General features: G+C 49.9%; 1 protein-coding gene across 6 annotated transcripts in view; it reads left to right on the top strand.

Annotated features, from left to right (window-relative positions):
- The window catches only part of FAM168A (family with sequence similarity 168 member A), an 89636-nt gene extending 68104 nt beyond the window's left edge, over window positions 1–21532 (top strand). For all 6 annotated transcript variants that reach the window (XM_017821924.1, XM_017821921.1, XM_017821920.1 and 3 more), the window contains 6 exons: window positions 8922–9002; window positions 11912–12037; window positions 13726–13868; window positions 15091–15265; window positions 16525–16654; window positions 17619–21532. In XM_017821924.1, the coding sequence (XP_017677413.1) occupies window positions 8922–9002; window positions 11912–12037; window positions 13726–13868; window positions 15091–15265; window positions 16525–16637 (638 nt within the window). In that variant the 3' untranslated portion in view covers window positions 16638–16654; window positions 17619–21532. The remainder of the gene's footprint in view (window positions 1–8921; window positions 9003–11911; window positions 12038–13725; window positions 13869–15090; window positions 15266–16524; window positions 16655–17618) is intronic.
- Window positions 21533–21796: the final 264 nt, after the last annotated feature.

Here is a 21796-nt window from a genome sequence, read left to right as displayed (position 1 = left end):
GGCGGGATGGGATGGGATGGGATGGGATGGGATGGGATGGGATGGGATGGGGTAGAACAGAACAAAGGAACAGTAGAATAGGATGGAATGGAATGGCATGGAATGGAATGGATAGACTGGAATTGGAATGGAATGGAATAGATTGAAATGGAATGGAATGGAATGGAATAGATTGGAATGGAATGGAATGGAATGGATTTGAATGGAATAGAATGGGATGGGATGGGATGGGATGGGATGGAATAGAATGGAATGGGATGGAATGGAGTGGAATGGAATGGATTTCAACAGAATAGAATAGAATGCAATTGGAGTTGAGCAGGAGCTGGTGAGTTTCCAAAGGGTCTGGGAATCAGGGAATCTCATCCCAGCTCTTGGCTGGGAAATGAACAAGCAAAACCTCGGGATGAGGGATCTTTGTGGGATCTCTCCTGACAGAACCTTTGCACTTCCAAGCTGGTGGAATTAGATTTTATTTTCAAACAGGCTGTGGAGTTTTGCCAGTTCAAATATTATGGATTCTCAGCTTCCCCCAAGGACAACTTGGATCTAATCTGGCCCAAATATGTGTGAGAGGCCCATTAAAGCCTTTTAACACCCAAAACCTGGTTTTATTAATACTCTGCCTGTGCTCCATCTGCTGCTCTGCTTGGCTGGAGCCAATGGATTTGGGAGCAATTCACTGCCCTGGTCCAAGGCCAAAATGGCCAAAATACCATATGGACAATTGGAAGTTAATTAGGATTTTAGAATTCAATATCTAAGGATGTTGTGATCCCTAAACCCTCAGTATCCCTGAGTTTGGCCTCTTCCAGCAACCCTAAATATTTTCTCATTTGGAATTTTTCACTTTGCAGATGAAAATCCCTGGGTTCACAATCTTAAAATCGGCCCTTTTGGGGCAGTGATTTAATTTGCAACATCGTTGTGGCCCTTCTGGAATTGTCTGTTTTTAAAATGAGCTGGAGTAGGGAATTTGGTGTCCCCAGAAACCTTGTTGAAGGGTGTGAATCAAGACTGTCTCTGGTGGAATCAGGACTGGAATCAATCTTCCAATGCCAGAGGAGTGTAAAACACAGAGATAGGAAGCATGACAATGTTTGTGCTTAATTAGCCCATTGATTACTGATTAATTGACTGATTCCTGGGCAGGTTTTTTGCATTAATCCTCGATCATGCTCAGGGCACGAGGAACCACGATTTTGTCTTTGGCAGCACACCTGGAATACCATTAGTTTTAAGGTATTAAATTCCAGCATCTGAGTTGGGCTGAGTAAATAAAAATAAAAGCAATCTGTGACCAATAAGGAGCTTTTTGCCATCATTTTTCCAGGCAGGTCCCTTCCTGCTTTTCCTGGAAAATTCCTGTCTGAGGAGGCATCTCTGACACCCCAAAACTCAACATTGAGGACAAGTCCATGTTTAGCTCCTCTAGTTCCACAAGTTCTGTAGGAACAAGCTCTCCTGTGCAGGAAACAGCCACTTGTCCCAGAAAACATTTTGGAAAAAAAAGGGATTTCCCTTCATTTTTCCAGGCTGGGAAACGTTATTGGATAAGGTTGAGCCACAGTTCAGTGTTTAAGGAAATCTGTAATGGCTTCTTTATGACACTTTCTGAGGAGAAACAAACCCTTTTATTTCATCAGTCTCTTCCTTTGGAGTCATCAAACACAGAATTAATTAAATAATTGCAGGGAGCGTCGATCGGGAATGAATTAAACCATTTTCCTGAACTTCTCCCCCACAGACACTTGTGCCAGCACAGGAGAGGATGTGACACATGTCTGTGGCCCAGAAGTGACATTGATTGACAGTTTGACAAGTCCTGTCACTGTGGTTTATTTTTTACCAAGTAATCAAGTGTCTCTCTAATGGCTTTGGACAGTTGCTCCCAGTTTTGCTTCTCCTGTCCCCAGACAGCTGCTGGAGGGCCTGGGAGCTTTGTGGGGAGTAAAACTGAGGTGGAACTGGGATAAGGATGGAAATGGGAATCATCTCTTTTGACCGACAGCTAAAACAAAATGAGCTGAAAGCAGGTTTTCCCTGAGCAAGAGAAAACGAGGGCAGTGATAGTCCAAAACTGCTCCTGGTATTTCCTAAGATCTTTTTGGGCTTGTAAAGTCTCCAAATTCCCTGGCATGGTGAAGGCAACAGCTCCAAGCTGATTTGTGGCATCCTGTGACCATGAGGTCCCGGTAAGAGCTCAGAGCTCTGTGCAAATTCCTTGCTCTCCCTGTGATTCCCAAGAAAGCAGGAGTCTCCAGGTCCTGTGGGCAGGGAGGCCCCACCATCCATCCCCTTGTCTTTGACCTCCAGCTGGGAAAATCTCCTCTGGGCAGGGAGGCCCCACCATCCATCCCCTTGTCTTTGACCTCCAGCTGGGAAAATCTCCTGCAGGCAGGCAGGGCCTCATTGTGTCAACACTGTGACCCTCTGGAATGGACACAAACAGCCCATGTCACACTGAGCCAGCACCAGAGGGGTTCTCTCCATCCCCTTTCCTGCCAAAGGCACCTCTGCCATTCCCAGGACATCCAGCAGTTCTTTCAAATGAGTCTGTGTAATATAAAGGAAAAGGACATAAAAAGAGAATAGTTTTTTTGCCCCATTCCTGTGAGTTTTGTCAGATTTTTGGGGTTTATACTGAAGGTTTCAGAGGGAAGGGTGTGTTACCTGTGATGCCTGTGGAGATCCTGCCCTTGGTTTTGTTGTGCTTGCCGTGGAAGATGTGGATGATCCATCAGAAAAACTCCTTCAGGGGGTCTGTGATTTCACACCAGTGGAATTCCCCACCCTCTGGATCAAGCTGTGATCCCAGAGAAGGAAAGGAAGGAGATGGAAGGAGGTGTGGAAGAGAGATGGAGAGGGAATTCTGACAAGGTCATGGAGTGATGAGGCAAGGGGGAATGGCTTCTTACTGCCAGAGGGCAGGGTTAGATGGGATATTGGGAAGGAATTGTTGGCTGTGAGGATGGTGAGGCCCTTGCACAGGTTGCCCAGAGAAGCTGTGGCTGCCCCATCCCTGGAAGTGTCCAAGGCCAGGTTGGAGCAACCTGGGATAGTGGGAAGTGTTCCTGCCCATGGCAGGGGATGGAACTGGATGGGATTTAAGGTCCCTTCCAACCCAAACCATCCTGATTTCCATGAGTGCCTTGGGAATAGAGATGGCACAACACATGTCCAGGACAGTGACAACCTGAGCACAGGGTCAGAATCCCTGCTCTGTGTGGCCAGGAGTGTTTAAAATTGGGAAGCAGCAGGAGCAGCAATCTCAGGCCACGTGAAGATGAGCTTTGCATGGCCCTGGGGAACGAGCAAGAAAAGTTCCCACTTATATAAAGGACCTTTCAGGTGAAAAAAGACCCAGGTTTAAAGGTCTCCTGGAAAGAGGTTGTTAAATGTGAGAGCAAATCTCTTTTGGAAGCAGCTGCTGTGTCTGTGAACACATTTGCCTGCTCTGCTCCTGGGCTGCTGAGGCTTGGAACAGTAATGAGGGGGTGGCACTTTTTCGTGGGAATGAATGTATTTATTATCCAGAGACTTCAGAAATGCTGGATTCTCAACCATCCATTAAGTTGCTCTTCAGAACGGTCCCACCCTTGCTTCTCAGCCTTCCCTCTATTTTTACATCCATTTAGAGGAGTGGGCTGGAGGAGTGATGGGATGTCTGTGGTTACGTAGGATGATGGGTGGAAAATAAATCCCGGGGCTCCCTCCAGCATCACGGGGCACTGGCACATCTGGAGCTTATCCTGGAGAGGTTTGGGTAGAATTGACATGGAAATGCATCCAAAAATGTGCCACTGCTGGATGGATCTGTGGAATTAGGGAAGAAGGAAAAGTCCTGCTATCCTTCCTGCTGTAGGTGCTTTTGGGAGGTGGCAAAACTCAGATTCCTATAATTCGGGGTGTTAAGCATAAAACAAACCAGGGTCAGTCCAGGAGGGTTTCAGCTCTGCCCTCCTGAGTTGGAGACTCTTCCAAGACTTAAATTTGGTTTGGAAAACACAGTGACTTGGGAAATGTACATTTTGAGCTCCAAAAGGCCTTTCAGTACAAAAGATTGAAAATGCCCAAGGCCGAAGTCGTGTTGGGATAAGTGAAGTTAAGGGATGAGATGTGTTGGGATGGTTTGGCACCCAGTTGGACCCGAGTTCTGGCAGGATAGGAACATCTCCAAACACCCTGACAATGAGCTTTGCAGTCATTTCATCACACCTGTTCCATCCTCAGAGCCCTTGGGGTGTCAGTCACTCATGACAAAGGGCTCTGGCTGGTGAATTAAGAGCTGGGCCATGGAAAAGTTGCCCTTGGGGCAGCCCCGTGTCCACCAGGGCAGGGGGACCCCTAAAACAGCAGCCTGATGGTGGTGGGTGGTGTTTGTGTGAGGGGGTGGACAAGTGATGGGGCAGGAACTCCTGGTGTGTGTCAGGTGGGCGACAGAGCAGCTGCACTCCTAACTGAGGGGGGATAAATCCAGAGCAATTCCTTCTGGGTTCAGAGGGAGATGTTTTCTGGAGTTCCCACAGAGCAGGGAAGGTCTAGGAAGTGCCCTGGGTAAGAAACTGTTCAGAGATATCGAGGGCTATTCCTTGGGGGACAACTCCCCAAAAGGCAGGAGGAGATGCATGGCCTAATCCCAGAGCTCGGGGCGTGAGGAGAAAGGCTCTGGATGAGATAAGGAGGTTTGTTGACACCTCTGCCACAAGTCATTTCCAAAATGCTGCAGCTCTTCACCTCTGGAGGCCGGTTTCTCACACAGGATCAGCTCCCAGATGTCCTCCTCAGCTGTTTGCCTTGTGTCCCCCATCCATCCCATATTTTTCCGGAGTCACCTCTCCCAGCAATCGACGTTCGGGAGCATTGCTGCCAGTCTGGCTCTGCTAGAGCTGTGCCAGGAAGCCCACGTGGTGTCTGCTCTCCAATTTCTCACTTCTGGGGTAATTTCTCAAGTACCAAACTTGCACTTTTCATGTCACAACATGTGACTTTGGGCAGGCATAAATTCCCACTGGGGCTGAAGGGAGCGGATTTCCAGCAGCACGGAGCTGAAGACGTGAGGTTGCTCGTGTTTTTACCCTCAGAAGATGCTCATAAATCCTATTTTTGAAGAGTTTCTGAGGTGTGGGCAATAAAGAATGAGGTGGATGAGCTTAAAATAGAACATGAGGGTGTTTGGCAGGGGAAAATACTTTGGCTTCATCTGGCTGAGGTGAAATCTTCCTGGGGCTGTTGCAGCTTCGAAGCTCAGCAGAAACAAAATGGTTTGCAGAAGTTTAGGGGAGAATTAGTAAAACAGAATAAGGGAATTATTTGGGTTGGAAAAGTCCTCCAGGATCATTGAATCCAGCCACTCCCCCAGCACTGCCAAGGCCACCACTGACCTATGTACCCCAAGTGCCACATCCACAGGGATTTTGAACACTTTCAGGGATGGGGATTCCACCCCTGATCTGACCCCAAAGGCACTTAAACCCCTCTTTTAAAATCTACTTCCTGAACCCCTTTACAGTTCATCTCCTAAAAAGAGGGAGCCTAAAAGCCATTAATCCAAAGCAGCATCACACCAAGAAGGAAAGGGGTGAGCAGAGCTGGAGAGAACAGCCCAGAAATCTGAAAAATATACATGAAAAATTAAAGGCAGCTCTAAAACACCTCCTTGCTGCAGCCCCACGTGCTCCTGGTTGTTTGTTGGAGTTTTTGCAGCAGCTCTTCCCAGAGCTGTGTGTTTTCCCTGGGGAGAACATCAAATGAACACTGGCTTCCTTGCTCCTATTGATTGTGGAGATGATATTAAATTAAAATAAAGGCAGAGAACAACTTTTGATTTCTTGGGCGAGGAGTCTCATCAATTTTGTTCGATGTGTTTTCACCTCATTTTCTGTTTCTGCATCATCACAAGGCCCAGCAGAGCCAGGGACCCTTCAGGGGCAAATCCATACAAGGAGAAAGGAAAGGATATTTTCCTTCTGTCCCTGATATTTTCATGTCAAGGGGGTTTGATCCTCTGGCTTGTTATTTTGATTCAAGGTGACAAGATGTGGCAGGAAGGGAGCAGGGCCTGTGTGAGGAACTGGGGTTTCCAGGGGGAAAATCAGACACTGCTGAGCCCATTTCTGATTCTTGGATGCAGACACTCATGGAATGTGGATCATCCTGAGGGACTACAGCTTTTGCTTCCATGAGGAGGCTTGTTTGGGGTTATTTGAGGGATGAAGAAGAACCAAGAAACAAACCCCATCTCTCTTTGCCCTTTAACCCCCCCAAAAAGGAGAAGGACCAGTGGTTGAGTCCCAACCCGGAGGGTTTTAAAATAGGTGTGGATGTGGCACTTGGGGACACGGTGGCCTTGGCAATGCTGGGTTGGACTTGATGGCCTTAAAGGTCTTTTCCAACCTCAATGATCCCATAATTCCATGAATACACATTTGTCTCCACCTGCCCAAAATAACCCTGGAGTCTCAATAAGTGTCTGGCTGGAAAACCTTTCCCAAAGCCACAGTTTTCCTGCGGTCTGAGAGTGGTTGGATTTATTTCAGGCTGGTTTTTCTAAAACCCCCCAGTATTGGAAATTTCGGGGGTGGTTTTCTGAGCTGGGTTTAGAGGTGTTTTTTTTAGAGGTGGCTTTTAGAGGTGTTTTTTTGCTGGATTTGCCAGCAGGTGCTGGTGGTGCCTCAGATGGAACTCATGGCCACCCAGGACTATGTTTGTCATGGTTCAGACTCAGTTAAGGACTGTTATTAAAGATTAGGGGATTCAGGACTTGTCTGGGGGGATTATCCAGCTGCAAAGATCAGGAGAATCTCTTGGTGCTCCATGAGTTTTGTCACCTGGATCCCATCCCTCGTGGATGAGCAGGGTACATGGACAGCCGTCACCACCTGTGCCCATGGAATTAGGGGGTCTTTAAGGTCCCTTCCCACCCAAACCATCCTGGGATTCTACTGGACTGTGTGTCAAGCTGGGAGAATTTTAGGGAAAATACCCTTGGAGTGAAGTGGAGTTGGTTTAACACTCCTGGCCAGGCAGATCAGGGTGGAAAGCGGGATCATGGGGGAAATGGGAAGACTGTGGAATGATGAATGTCCTGGAGAAGAAATTATTCTCTTCTAATGAAGTGGAGGGTGAGCAGGATATTTGTGATTGAGGATCATCATTAATGTTCCACCTGCAATCACTGGGGCTGCAAATAACCTTCTGAGGAGCTCCTTGATTGCTGAAAGGCTTCAGATATTCCTGAGTACGACAACAATGGAGTTTCATGCCTTAAAAAAACTCCTGTTAAACTGCTGCTTAGCCAACATTAACTCCAGCAATTTTTAATTAACCTGATTTAGAAGCCAAACATATCCCTGATGAAAATGAGAGGGTAGAACACACAGTCATTTATTCCACTACAGTGGCCACGAGTGGTGATTGAGATTTATTCCAGTGAACCTCAGAATTTGGCCACGGGGTTTAGGAATTGGCATGTGGTGGAAGAGATTTGGGGCGTGGAGGGAGAGATTCCAATGGCATTGTGTGGACGCTCGGAAAGGAGGAGGCCAGACCTGCTATATTTTTAATATTTTAATGTTCTAAAATATTAAAAAAAGAGGAGTATGAATTGACTGCTAATTAAATCTTTCCAGCCTTTTTTGGCAGTGTCTGAGGGAAGGAAGCCTCTCCAAGGGTCACTTTGTCACCCTTGGGTTGGTTCTGCTCTGGGATGGTGTCCAAGGGGACAAACCGTGGTGGCAAGGTCAGCAAAGCCAAATTCTCCACCAGAAAAGGAGGATTAATGTGTCCTGCTCGGTCTGTCCAAGGGATTTGTGCAGGAGCACGTGAGAAGGGATGGAGTTATCCAGGTGTTGCTGTTTCCAGGGGGAAGACTTCCAAGAAATGGAAGGAAACCAAAGCAGAATGATGACAAGGGATGGGATCTGAAGGGATGCCTGGAGCTGTGCCAGGGGAGGGTCAGGTTGGATCTCAGGGAAAGGTTCTTCCCCCGGAGGGTGGTCGGGCACAGAACAGGCTCCCCAGGGTGGGCAATTCCAAACCTGCCGGAGCTTAAGGAGCCCTTGGACAACACCGTCAGGGACAGGGGGGGATTGCGGGGGTGTCCTAGAGCTGGACTGGATGATCCTTGTGGGTCCCTTCCCACTCAGGGTATTCCATGATTTTCTAAAAATGGAGCAGCCTAAGGTGGGGAGGTTTTTGTCTGTGGAATCCACAGAGAACAAGAACTTCCATGGAGTGAGAGTTGGATCAGACACCTGCACTGGGTGTGGGGCACTCAGAGTCTGTCCAGCCCTGCTCAGGTGATTGTCCCTGAACTCTCTATGACCCATCCAAGTGAAGCTGATGAAAACTGAAGCCTTTTCCAAAGAGCCCATTAAATCCCCTCCCGCGGCTCCGAGGGGTCGGAGCTGCCGCACGCGTTCCTTCCAGGTGGCCTGGCAGGGAATCGGGGCCCTCCCGGGATGGCACTTGTGCAGCCAGGAGTGAAAACAAGCCTGGCATGTTTTTCTACAGCATCCCTTCAGCAGGAAACTCAGGATAATGGGAGCGCTGAGCGCTGGGCTGGGTGCTGAGCTCTACCAATGCTGCCGTGCAGCCAAGGAAAACCTTTCCAAGCCGGTTTTCCATGGCTGAATCCAACATTCAGAGCATGTGTTTCCTCGGTGCTTTTCTTCCAAGCCCAGTGCACATCCCTGTTTTCTGCATTCTGGTCATTGCCCTCATTTTCTACAGGAATAAGGATGAAATATTGATGATGTCACATGGACATTCCCAGTTTTTCCTACATCCTGGGAATACAGCTGTGTTTTCCCTCTCGGCTGTGCCCGTTCCCTCTCTGCTCACACATGTTTGTTACTTTCCGGGGGTGTTATCCTGGCTGCCTGTTGATAAAAATCCTGATTTGTTTGGTGTCATTCCAGGTTATCCCACGGGATATCCCACGGCTGCCCCGGCCTACAACCCCAACATGTACCCGACCAGCAGCCCTGGCTACGCCCCAGGTAAAACCCCTCTGTGGAGGAGGGAATTCCAGCAGTTTCCATGTGCTTGTCAGCCAATCCCTTCCTGGGAAAAAGCCTTTGTTGGGGGTCTTCCCTTCCTAACTCTGCCATTAACTTCACACCTTCCTTTGGGAATATTTGTCTGTGTTGCAAAGCACTTTGGAGCTACGAGTTATATCTTGATATGAATCCCAGGAATTTTGCAGCCCTCAGCACTGCGATATCAGCAGATTGATGGCACTGATTCCCTTCTCTATGTGTGTCCTGCTCTCCTTCCATGCCACAGCTGCAGGAATGTCAGGAGCTGTGTCCTGTTTGGGGTCTGGATCTCCCATGCTGTGTCTTTCCCGTGGCACTGCCAGTCTGTCCCTGTGTCTCCTCCTGTCCTTCACAAACTTGAGCCAAACCTGGGAATTCTTCTTCCCCTTTGACAGCACCAGTTGCTTTCTTCCCCATAAAATCTTGTTTTCCCCTGGTATTCCCAGGGATCTGTTGGGTTTTATTTGGTTTAGTGTGCTTCTGGGAATGTCTTTAGCTGCATTTCTTCCCACTAAAAACCTTCGGAAATGAGTTTTGTCCCTGCACTGGCCACCCTGAAATTCCCCCGGAGGATAAACCACTGGAAGAATAAAGGGAAAAGAGCTCCACAGACTAAGAAAAAACCCATAAATTTATTAGTAGCTTGTCCTGCCAGAGCCTGGCAACGTCCTCCCTGCTCAGCCAGGGATGTAAATCCTGCAGCATTCTGGAATGTTGGCCTGGAGCTTGGAGTGGAAGGTGTTCCTCGCCACGGCACAGGGTTGGAACTGGATGATCCTTAAGATCCCTCCCAACCCAAACCATTGTAGGATCCTAGGACTCTTCTTGGGATTGGCACTGTAGGAATAGGGACCTGGAGCCAGCCCTGATCCCTTCCCTCTCCCAGTGTCAGGTTTCTGGTGGATTTTTGCTGATGTTTGAGCCCCAGAATAGGATAAATTCTCACCAGTTTATTCCAAAGGAGCCTTTCCCAAGCAAAAGGATGAATTGGACTCCATGATCCTTGTGGGTCCCTTCCAGCTCAGGATATTCTGGGATTCTATGAATTCCAATTCAGGTTCCTGCCTTGCGTGATTTTCCTGTTGCTTTTTTCCACAGATTTAGAGGGAGAGACACAAGACACACCCCCAGCACTGGAAACTCTGCTGGTTGCAATAAACCAGCATTTATTTAGGATTTTTTTAGGATACTATTCTTCCAAAAAAAGGCCTTTTAAGTTGGTAAAAACGAGCATCTCAAATCACTGCTGCAGAGACACAATAAAAATAAAATAATAAATGTCTTCATTAAGCTGCCTGTTCCCTCCCAGGCTTTCTGCCTTCCCACAGTGGTTGTTGTGGTTTAAATCCCTTCATCAAGGCTTCTCTTTTTATTTTCCTGAAAGTAGGACACACACTTTCCTCCTGGAGCCTTTAGCTGCACTTATTAATAATGCAGGGGAGAAGGACGGTTTACAGCAATGCCCTTGCATTGCAGAACAAGAGTATTCCAAAATCAGGAATTGTGGGACAGGATGGAGGCTCTGAAATCCTGGAATGGGTTGGGTTGGAAGGGTTCATACATTTTTTTTTTTCCCATTTCAATATGACTAAGGGTCCTCTGCAAGGACCCAGAGCTCACATTGTTTGCTCAGTTCCCACCTGGATTAAACAGATAAGGAATAAAAGCTCTTGATTTTATTTATTTTAAGGTGGGAGGCAAAACCAAATCCAGAAGACACTGGTTGGAGGTGGCCCTTAAAATGATATTAAATAATCATAGCTGGCTTGTGACCCCTGAGAGTTGCAGCTCTTCAAAGGACCAGGAGATATTAATGTTCTGGAAGCCTCCTTGGTCCGCCTTCTGTGTAACTTTAAGTGATGGATTCTCCAAGAATCCATGATTTAATGTCCAGAACATGGGAATCTCCACCCCAAATTACCTGGATTTTGTGGTGGGTTTGATGTGGAGAGGGAAAACCTCAGAGGAAGGACTGAGTGGAAATAAATTGTGTCAGTCTCGGAGATTAAAAAACCTCTGGGAAATCCAGAAGCAAAAAAGAATCTGATCCTGAATAAAAGCAGAAGGGAAGGAGTGTTTCTGTCCCAGGGCTGGAGTTGGGTCTCCATTGGGATGTTGCTGAGTGCAGTGTGCCATGGAAAATAAACCAGGCAGCTTGGAAATCCTTCATCACTCCCAAGGCTTTGGGAGAGGGTGAGGCTGGAGCAGGAAGTGATCAGTGCCTGAGTGGAGGAGAAACTGGGCTTGGATCGCTCACTTCCCACAAACCTCCTGGTATCACAGAATCCCAGACTGGCTTGGGTTGGAAAGGACCTTCCAGGTCATCTCTTTCCACCCCCTGCCATGGGCAGGGACACCTTCCATTAGACCAGGTTGCTCCAAGCTTTATCCTGCCTGAATTCTGTTGGTCCCTCCTCAAATCCCACAAGGTTTGGCTCTTGAGATTCTTCTGGATTCTTTTCCTTGGCACCATAAATACTCTTCCACAAACTGGGACACAGGGAGACCTGCCCAAAGCCACTGCTGGCCTTCCCAGAGTTCCTGAGGACCACCCAACACTGGGACAGGACAGTCACAGAGACCAGTGGTGGTGCCTCCAAGAGTTTTCCTGGGAATAAAATGCCTCGCGCCCGAGGCTCAGCCCGTTTTCCTACTGGGAATCACAAGGCCGAGGGCAGCCCTTGCTGGTTTGGAGGGACAGAGGTGACCATCTGGGGAGGAGTGGTGGGCACAGATCTGCAGATCCCTCATCTCAGTTGTTGTCCGTAAAAGGTGGGAGGGGAAGGGAAAGAGCAGCAAAATGATTCCATAAATGTGGGAATTGTCTCTCCACTGCTGTGTGTGACTCCTCTTCTCTGCCTCCACCCAAGCCACCCTCCTGATGAAGCAAGCCTGGCCTCAGACCTCCTCGTCCTGTGCCACCGAGGGCACCTTCCACCTCCCGGTGGACACCGGCACCGAGAACAGAACCTACCAGGCCTCTTCTGCAGCTTTCAGTAAAGACACCTTTCCTTTCTGGGGTTTGACTGCCTGATCTGGGCCCCTTTTGGGTGTTTATTTAGAAATGGGGTTATTTGGGATCGTATTTGGGTTGGGAGGGATCTTAAAGACCATTTCCTTCCAACCTTCCTATCTCGGGCACCTTCCACTAGCCCAGGTTGCTCCAAGCCTGGTCCATCCTGGACTTGATGGATGTGTTAAAGCCATGAGAAAGGAGAGCACTGACCCTCCTGCTGCTCCTCCAGAGGAGGAATTCTCCTGGAAGTGGAGAAGGTGAAACCTCTCCCTCAACTGTTTGGTCCCCAGGAGCGACCTGGTGTTTATCTCCAAAGGGACATTATTTCCTACTCCCTTTAAATGGAAAGAATTCCAAACTAAAGCCTGATTTTCAGGGGACAGGGCTGAAATTCTGGCTGAGCAGAAGCAGGGGGAGGAGATGCTGTTCAGGGATCACTGTCAAACAGGCTTTTCCAGATGGAGCCTTGGGATCTCATCCCTGAGGAGGACAAACGTTTCCTCTGGGAGGGCTGATAAGCTCCCTGATAAGGTAGAATCTTTTAATAGCCTTTGGGAGGCTTTCTCTTGGAAAAGGGATGTCCCTACAATTCTTTGGGGACCTGGGACACGGTGCCTAAATTCACACCAGGCCAAATTTGACCAAGTTGTGAATATTTGGAAAAATCCCAGCTTGTAATTAGTAAAAAATTAGATCTTGTTTGGTGAAATCAGCAATTTTAACAGAAACTGGAGCTTAAAGGCTCATTGTTGTCCCCATCTCCAGGCACCCCTCAGGTGCTGAGGACTGGTAGCTCCCAAGATCTTTTTTGGAGAAAACAAATCCAGAATTGAAAAAAAAAAATCCACTAGATGGAAAAACAAGAGGCTGAAGGCTTTAATTTTTTTTTAATTTATCTAAAAAAAAGCACAACTTGGAAGTATTCTTGAGGGTTTTTCCCTATTTAGTAGTTAAGCAATAACGTTTAATTAATGGAGCCTCTAAAGGTTGGGAATTTAGGTGCTGTGACATCCCATCCTCGGGGCAGGTCACACCTCCTTTAGATGTTGCACCTTCCATGAGGTTTTATGGCACTTCCCTGCCAGGATCCTTCATTTTAGAGTATCCCCCACGTACTCAGCCTCTCCTAAATGCTGCAAAATGAGTTTAAGTTTCTTTAGGCCTTTGATAAAGTCTCAGTGTGGGACTTGGATGCTCCAGATAATGGGCAAGACCAGGGGATGCATTTCCTTTTCCTTAAATCCAAGCAGAAGAAAGAGAACAATTCCAATCTGCCCTGTGAGGATCACAGAGCCTTCAAGGGATGAAATATTTCAAGGCACCCATCATTTTCCCCTGGTGGGTGTCACAGAATCCTGGAATCCTGGAATGGTGTGGGATCTTGAAGGGATTTGTTCCAAACCTTGGTGATGGGCAGGGACACCTTCTACTATCCCAGGTTGCTCCAAGCCCTGTCCAACCTGGCCTTGGACACTTCCAGGGGTGGAGCAGCCTCTCCTTTGGGCAAATCCTTCTCCATGGGATATCAGTAGATGCTGATGTGTCCCTCCATGCTCAGGGAGCAGCCAATGCTCCATGACCAGCACCCCGAGCTCCTCACGTGCGTGTGGCCCAGCTCTGCCGCTGCAAATCCAAGCCTAAAGCTGGGATTACTCCTGTCTTTACCAGGATACACCGCAGGGACTCCCTACAAGGTGCCACCGACCCAGAGTAACAACGCTCCTCCTCCCTACTCGCCGTCTCCCAACCCGTACCAGACTGCCATGTACCCCATCCGAAGTGCCTACCCCCAGCAGAACCTGTACACACAGGTAGGTGGGGCCTCCCGGGGGGTGGGGCCTCCCCACCACATCCCAGCGCAGCTCCAAGCTCCCTGTGGGAATCTCCTCGGCTCCCAGGGCTGAGCACCCATGCCCCTGCGGGGTGGAGAAGCTCGTAGTGGGGCTTCGGGATGGTGGGGTGTGTCTCCTGCCTCCTCTGTTGGGTGTCAGGGTACATCCCCATGGATCAGCCCCGCTGGGAATTGGGACCTTTCCTCTCGAATCACGCTGGCTGCCAGGGATAGTCCTGGATAATCCCTGCACCCGGCTCTCCCCACCCAGCCCAGCTCTCAAACGCTGCTCTTCCCCAAGGCCCCGGGTGAGTCCGGGTCACCCCAAGGTCCCTTTGCTGCTGGTCATTGGCATCACCCTCCTGCCACCTCCCCTGTGTCCCCTTCACCAGCACCAGCCACGACCCGGATTCGTGTCCTCCCGGAGCAGCTCTTCCCTCAGCACCTGGATGGGATTTCCAGGCTCACCTTCCCTGCTGCTGCATGGCCACCACCTCCAGCCATGTGCTGGGGCCAAGAGCCTCTGCAGGGATGCAGTTCAGGCCAGATGTCCTCCAAAAACTTCCCATGAGCTTCCCAGAGCCATCTGGCCCTTCAGCTTCCCTGGCTTTTCCTCTCCTCTTTCATGTCCAAAGACCAACTTCTCCAGCAATGCTGGAGCTGCCTGTCCTGGGGATGGCCTTTCTGTCCCTCATGTTTCAGGCCCTTCATTGTTTTGGGTGTGGAGCTTTTTCTGTTGGCTCCTTTTATTCCCTTGTTTCCTGAGTCTCTTGAGTCTGGGCAGCCTGGATTTTGGAGCCCTGTTGGAAACCCAAGGAGATGATACACATCCCAAACAAGCACCTCGGGATCATCCAAGAGCCACTTGTCCTTTTCTTCCATCTCTTGTTCCTTTTCCACACCAACAGCCAAAGTCTTGGTGTCCAGGCCCTGTTTCATCCCACCAAATGGTGTTTTGTCCCCAGTGGATTGACTCCTTGATCCGTGATGCTGATCCCCTCTCAGTCCTGTTACCTCCATCCATCCCACACATCCACAGGGTCAGCTTCACCATTCCTTGCCCAGGTCTCCAAGACACAGGAGAGACACCCCGGGAAACACCAGCCCTTTGGCAGCGCTTGAATCCTGGGTTCGTTTAGGTTGGGAAGGCTCTGTAAAAACATGGAATGACGGTGGGTTTTTTTCCCCTCCTTCTCCACCAGGGAGCTTATTACACCCAGCCGGTGTACGCGGCGCAGCCCCACGTCATCCATCACACCACCGTGGTCCAGCCCAACAGTATCCCGTCGGCCATCTATCCCGCTCCGGTGGCCGCGCCCAGGACCAATGGAGTGGCCATGGGAATGGTCGCTGGGACCACCATGGCCATGTCAGCAGGTAAGCAGGGAAGTCTTTCCACGCTCCACACTTCCATCTCCCGGTGGGATGTATCCAGGCAGCCTGTGCAGGAGACTTATCCCGGATGAAAAATTCCCAGCCTTAAATTCTTTCCTCTGACTGTCCCATAAGTATGGGAATCCCCAGGCTTATCCGCTCCAAACAGTTGGATTTCTCTCCTCAAGTTCCCTTTTTTTAGGGCTCTTATGGCCTTGTTTTTGTTCAACATTATCCTTGGTTTCTCTCTCCCAATTCCTCCACATTTTATGTGCAGGATTCCTTGGATTGCTGGCACGTGGTGGGCTGGGTTTATTTGTTTCCAAAGCCTGTATTTCTCTCATTAACAATTCTTATTGTATATTGAATTATGCCAAGAAATGCATCATTCATCCTTTTGCATCTGCACTGGCTGGGAAATAGGGCCCTATTATGGGATGCAAGCCCTGTTCCAAGCAGGCAGGGGTGTGACAGGAACCACTTGGAGATATTTACTGTCGCTTACTCTGAGAAGTGGATTAATTAATGCATGTGGGATGTGTTAGATTTCCATTAATTTGTAGAGAGATACCCAGAAACCAGGAATTTGGTTTGAGCACCCAGTTACTCTGGGAACGGAGCAGTCCAGGGCTGTTCTCCCTTCCCATGTAGGCACTGTGCAAATTCCAGCTTAAAATTCCTCTGGCTGAAAAAAAGAGGTTACACCAGGCAGTGCCTTCATGGCTGGGAGAGGATCAATCCTGCTGCATCCCAAGGCTCTGGGCGTTTAAAGGAAGCAAAAGAACTCCTGGGAGATGAGTGGCAAAGCTCTTCCCAAGTTTCCCTGGAAGAGCTCTTGGGGTTTTTTTCTCACCTCCCTTTGCATCCCTCATCCCTTCGAGTTTGATCCTTGGATGTTTCAGATCTCCTGTTGTAGTTTAGCCCAGTGCCTTCAGCGGGTAAACGATGTCAGCAGGTCAGCTGGGCTGGTCTTTAGGGACAAGGAAAATTGAAAAAAAAAACCAACAAGGAAAACCCTTAAAAAGACAAGGCGATGACCAAAAGTACCATGGAAAACACCCTGGAGCTTCAGGTGTGTTTATTCCACTCGTGGCACTGGTTGATCCCAACCACAAGTCCAACACCTTCCAGTGAGGTCTCACGGGTGGAAGAATATTTGGGATGATGGAAAAGCTAAAAGGAGGCAGCTGGTGCTGTTCCTGCCCCTGGGATGGTCACCACTTCCCTGAGGGAGCTCTCCTTGATCCGTGTTTCCCTTGCAGGAACCTTGTTGACCACCCCCCAACACACCGCCATCGGAGCACATCCCGTGTCCGTGCCAACGTACAGGGCTCAAGGAACCCCCACCTACAGCTACGTACCTCCACACTGGTAATCCACTGGCCAATCCATGTGAGTGATCCCTCTGCTCTGCCCTTGGGCATAAATTAACCTCCAAACCTCAGCCAGCCTGGCCTTGGACACTCCCAGGGATGGGGCAGCCACGGCTTCTCTGGGCAACCTGTGCCAGGGCCTCCCCACCCTCACAGGGAGGAATTTCTTCCCAGTATCCCCTCTGGCAGCTTAAAACCATTCCCCCTTGTCCTATCACTGCATTCCCTTATCCAGAGTCCCTCCCATCACTGGGATATGGGTTTTTTCCCTATTAAAAGGGGATCTCCCTTGATCTGGGAGATTGTCCTGTCCATGAGCACCAGGGTTACTGCACATCCCTGTCATGCCCAGGATCCCAGAAATCATAGGGTTCCTGCACGTCCCTGTGATGCCCAGGATCCCAGAAATCCCAGGATTACTGCACGTCCCTGTGATGCCCAGGATCCCAGAAATCCCAGGGTTCCTGCACGTCCCTGTGATGCCCAGGATCCCAGAAATCCCAGGGTTACTGCACATCCCTGTTGTGCCCAGGATCCCAGAAATCCCAGAGTTACTGCACGTCCCTGTGATGCCCAGGATCCCAGAAATCCCAGGGTTCCTGCACGTCCCTGTGATGCCCAGGATCCCAGAAATCCCAGGGTTACTGCACATCCCTGTTGTGCCCAGGATCCCAGAAATCCCAGCTGCTTGTTCCTCGTTCATGGTGTCCAGTTAACGCAGTTGATGGGAACACTGGGAGTCAGTGGAGATCCCACCCAGCCCTGAGCTTATCCCAAATCTCTCTTTGGTGGGCAATTAGCAGGGAGCATCCCATCTTCATATCCTTGGCATTGGATCCCACCACTGAGCTCAAGGAATTGTCCTCAGGGATGGTTAAATTCCATATGGACTGTCTCTATGTGGTGCAGGAGTGCAGAGAACAGCCCTGATCTTCCGGAACTTGCTTCTAACTCCCCGTTTTCGGGTGTTTTCTCTTTCCCAGATCCGGAATCAAACATTGTATGCAACTCCACAAGTCTTACATCGGTGCCCCGGCCCCTGGGCCGCAGCACCTCGTCTGTTTGCAAGAACAAAACTCAACAAACCGAGTGCAAGGGTCACTTTATGCATCCTTTAGTGGTTTTTGTAAAAGCTGCTTTTTCTAATCTTCTGCCTCTCTTTGATTTTCCCCCCCGTCCCCCTCCCACATAAATCGTGTAACACACATGACTGACACCGAGCAATAGTAAAGTTCTCTCTCTTTGGTCCTTGGAAAGCTCAGAATCTTCACTTTGCCAGCTGAGTGGTGCAAAGATCCCCCCACTTCGTGTTCTTTTGGGTTCTCCTTCTGTCGTCGTCGTCGTTGCCCAAGCCTAGATTTGCAGCGTGGTTGATGTTCGGGGGACTGTGAAAAGCACAGCGCTGGTTTTTCTTTAGACAGGCAGGTTTGTTCCCGTTGTTTTTTTTTTTTTTTTTAGTGGGAGATGATCAATTATTCAATCTTCCGTCACGTATTCCGAGCAAAATTGGTGTCTTCCAGAATAGCTGTCGTGGTAGGTTCGAAATCTGCAGTGGAATTCTGAACTCATCCTTTCTTTTTGTAGGAGTAAGAGGATATAAATGTGGGTAGCGCTTTTGTTGTAGGGAGGGTGAGGACTGGTCACCGGCGGGGGCCTTGGGCTGCTCTTCCAACTGGGAAAATGGATGGTGGCTGGTGGGAAGGGACACGTGCCCTGGGAGCAGCTTGGGAAAATGAGGTGCTCCCCATCAGCCACGTCCTGGGGCTGCGGGAAGGAGAAGGGGAGAGGTGGGGAAGGAGGCAAGGAGATGGCCCAGGGTTGGTCTGAAGAGCTTCTCCAGGTCCAAAGGTTGGTCTGAAGGGCTTCTTCAGATCCAAGGTTGGTCTGAAGAGCTCAGGATATGGTCTGAAGAGCTTTTCCAAATCCAAGGTTGGTCTGGAGAGCTCTGAGTTCAGGGGTTGGTCTGAAGAGCTTCTCTAGATCCAAGGTTGGCCTGAAGAGCTTCTCTGAGTACAGTGTTTGTTCTGAAGAGCTTCTCCAGGTCCAAGGTTGGTCTAAAGAGCTTCTCTAGATCCAGGAGTTGGTCTGAAGATCTTCTTCAGAGCATGGTGGTGTGGGAAAAGGGCGTCTGGTTGATGGAGACGAGTCTTCAAGGCAGGGTGAGGGGAAGGTGGGTGGCTTCACCCTCCACCCGTGTCACTGGCAGGGCTGAGACCAAACTTGAGGGTTGAGGTGCCCCCACTCATTCCTTGGGCTCTGAGACTTCCAGGAGAAATGTCCATCCAAGCACAAACACCAGCACTGTGGAGAAGGGCCGGAAGGGGTGGGAAGTCTGGCTGCTCTGCCAGGGGAGATGTGGGAGGAGAGGAAGCAATAGCAATAAACACGTCGCCTTCCTCCCGGGAAGCAAAGGTGGAAGCAGGGAAGGGATCCCCAGGTGACATGGGGCAGGGTGGGGGACGGTGGTCGCACCAGGCTGTGGGCACCAGGGGGATTTTGGGGGGTTTGGCTCAGCCAGGGACACAAGGACACAAAGATGTCCCACCTTGGGGTGTCCCAGTAGAGCAATACATTGTCTCGAGAGCAGCAGAGGGAGTTTGTGTTTGCAGGCAACTTGTGGCCAGTTTATTTTTAAACCCTTCTCACTAAACCCAGTTTAGAAACGAGGCTTTGCTTATTTATTTCTCTTTTCCAAGGCAAAACACTTGGTTGGGTTTTGGTTTTTCCCTCAACGTGCCAAAAGTGTTCCCTGTTGGCAACGCTCCTGCTCCTTGGGCTTTGAGGCTGTCAAATCCAGAGCCTTTGGAGAGGTCAGGTTTGGAGCTGGGGATGGGAATCCCTCAGGGCACTGCCTGCCTTGGGTTTCCGACCCGTGTGTGGTGTTGAGTCAGTGTTGGGTGCTCTGCTTTGGTCGTGCCTGGATCACGTCTCCTGATGGACCTGAGGGCTCTGGAGGCTCACCTGGATCCTCCATGGTGGTGTAGAGGTCAGGCTGGAGAGCTTTTTGGAAGAGAAGGTGACCTGTTCTTGTTGCTTTGGGTGGTGTCTCCCATCTTGGCTTCTGCCGCCACTGGGAGGAGCTCCTGGAGCTCCCTGAGTGTGAACCAGATGGGGAGGAAGAAGCTTAGGGATCCAGGAGGACTTTTCCGGCCACTGTTTGCTCTGTCGGGTTGGGTGTTGGCAGTAGCACCTCTTTGGGGGTTGTTTGGTTGGTTCTGCTGGTTTTTAATGGAAGTGCTGCTGGATTTTTAATGGAAATCCAGAGCAAAGCCCTGGTTGACCTCCCCAAGCTTGAGGGGACATCCCTGTGGGCTGGGGAAGGTGCACCCTTGGGCTGCACTTTGGGAAGGAAAGGAGAAGGAGAAAAGGGTCCAACAAGCTTTGTGATCAGAGCCCAGGCTGTGCAGAGGACCCTTCCCAGCAGGCACCACCCTCCCACTGTCCCAGACACCCTTCAGGACTTTAGGGACAACCCCTAAAATTTCGGTCCATGGCTGGGAAGGAGTTGTTGGGCTTTCTCCTGAAAGGAAAGAACACTAAAAGTGGGGAGGAAGCTCCAGGAGTTGAACACGGAGGGTCACCCAGTCTTCCCACTCAGATGGGCAGTTGGGTTTGAACCCCTTTGAGTAGATCAAGAGCAGCTCCTCACCCTGTTATTCCCAGGCAGAAATCCTCATTAACTCAGCCAAGTGTGGAGAGGGGAAATATTTGGCACCTCTTGGGCTGGAGGCTTCACTGAGGACCTTTGGTACCCAGGGCTGGGTTAGGCTCGGGCCACCACGTGGCTCCAGGGCCACCACATGGCTCTGGGGCCACCACTTGGCTCTGGGGCCACCACTTGGCTCTGGGGCCTCCACGCAGTGCCAGGCTTGGGAAGCTCCTTCCCGAGGTGACTCTGTGTGGCTGTGCTGGTGGGGAGACGCTCCTGCCCTTCCCTTGATCCCAAGCCCTCTCCTTGGGCTCCTCCTCTCCATGGCTTGAAGGAAGGTCCTGGGAAGGTCAGAGCCTCCCTTGGGTGGGGACAGTGCTGGGGGGCCACCAGCTTCCCAAATATTTCAGTTTTGCTGATGTTGATTATGGAAAAGGGTTTTCCATCACCCCGGGATTAGTGGGGAAGAGCAGGAGGGGTTAAACCATCCAGGGAAGTGTCTGAGATTAAAATTCCAGCTAAAGAGGAGGGAAAATAACTCCCAACCCGCTGTTCCCACCATTAACCCATCCCTGCCTTTATCTTGGCTTTAAAACACCAGCTCTAGTGTGAGATTTGGGGGGAAAAATAGGAATATTAGTCCTGGTGGTGACCCCCCCCCCCTTGGAGCCCAAACCCTTCACGCCTCCAAGTGGCTCAGCCCTCCAGGCAAGGATTTGCTCCTGGATTTTATGGATAATGAATAACCCAGTTTTTGCAGTTCCAGGATGGAATTACCTTGAAGTGTTAAAATTTAAGGGGTTTGCTTTAATGGTGGATGTTCAGAGGATCAGGTTTTCCCACAGCCACCGGAATATGGTCCTTTCCAGAGCCCCCTCCCACCGTTTGCCATGCCCTGCGTTCCCCCAGGGAATTTGGGATGACGTGGTTCCCAGCTGGAGGGCATGAAATCGGATCTTGCTTTTTTTAGGGGGGTGGAAAACCCACATTTGGGGCTTTATTTTTGATAGGAAAATCCAACCAGCCAACAAGAGCAATAAGAGCCGCTGGATACCCATAAATCCAGGGTGTTTTGGGGGGAGTTTGGGCTTATTTTTTAATTGCCAGTATTTTCAGGCCCTCCAACTGTTGTTCCCAAAATGTGGTGACCCTCTGCCCATCTTCCCTTGGCTTTGCCAGGAGCTCCTGAGGCAGGAGCAGCTTTCAGATATTCTCTGCCGTGTGCTGGCATTCCCATAGGGAAAAAAAGAAAAAAGAAATTAAACCCTTTTATGGAGCTTGGGAGGCTTGGAAAAGGCATTCTTGTGGCGTGTTGCACTCGTAGATTCTCCAGTAATTTGTGGGAATGTTGGCAAAGCAGGAATAGGAAAATCTGTGGTCTAAGGGCAGCAATTCCCATTTGGAAACGCTCAGTTGGGCTGTTTGTAGGGAATAATCTTGATGCAACAAGGCCATCTGCAGCCTCCCTGTGTCCTCCTGCAAGGGATGGAGCTGGGGAGTTTTCCTAGGGGT

The sequence above is a fragment of the Lepidothrix coronata genome, unplaced genomic scaffold (assembly GCF_001604755.1).
Source record: "Lepidothrix coronata isolate B3197 unplaced genomic scaffold, Lepidothrix_coronata-1.0 Scaffold93, whole genome shotgun sequence".
In the NCBI taxonomy this organism is placed as follows: Eukaryota; Metazoa; Chordata; class Aves; order Passeriformes; family Pipridae; genus Lepidothrix; species Lepidothrix coronata.
Note: the sequence above shows the minus strand (reverse complement) of the source record. Positions and strands in the feature narration are given on the sequence as shown.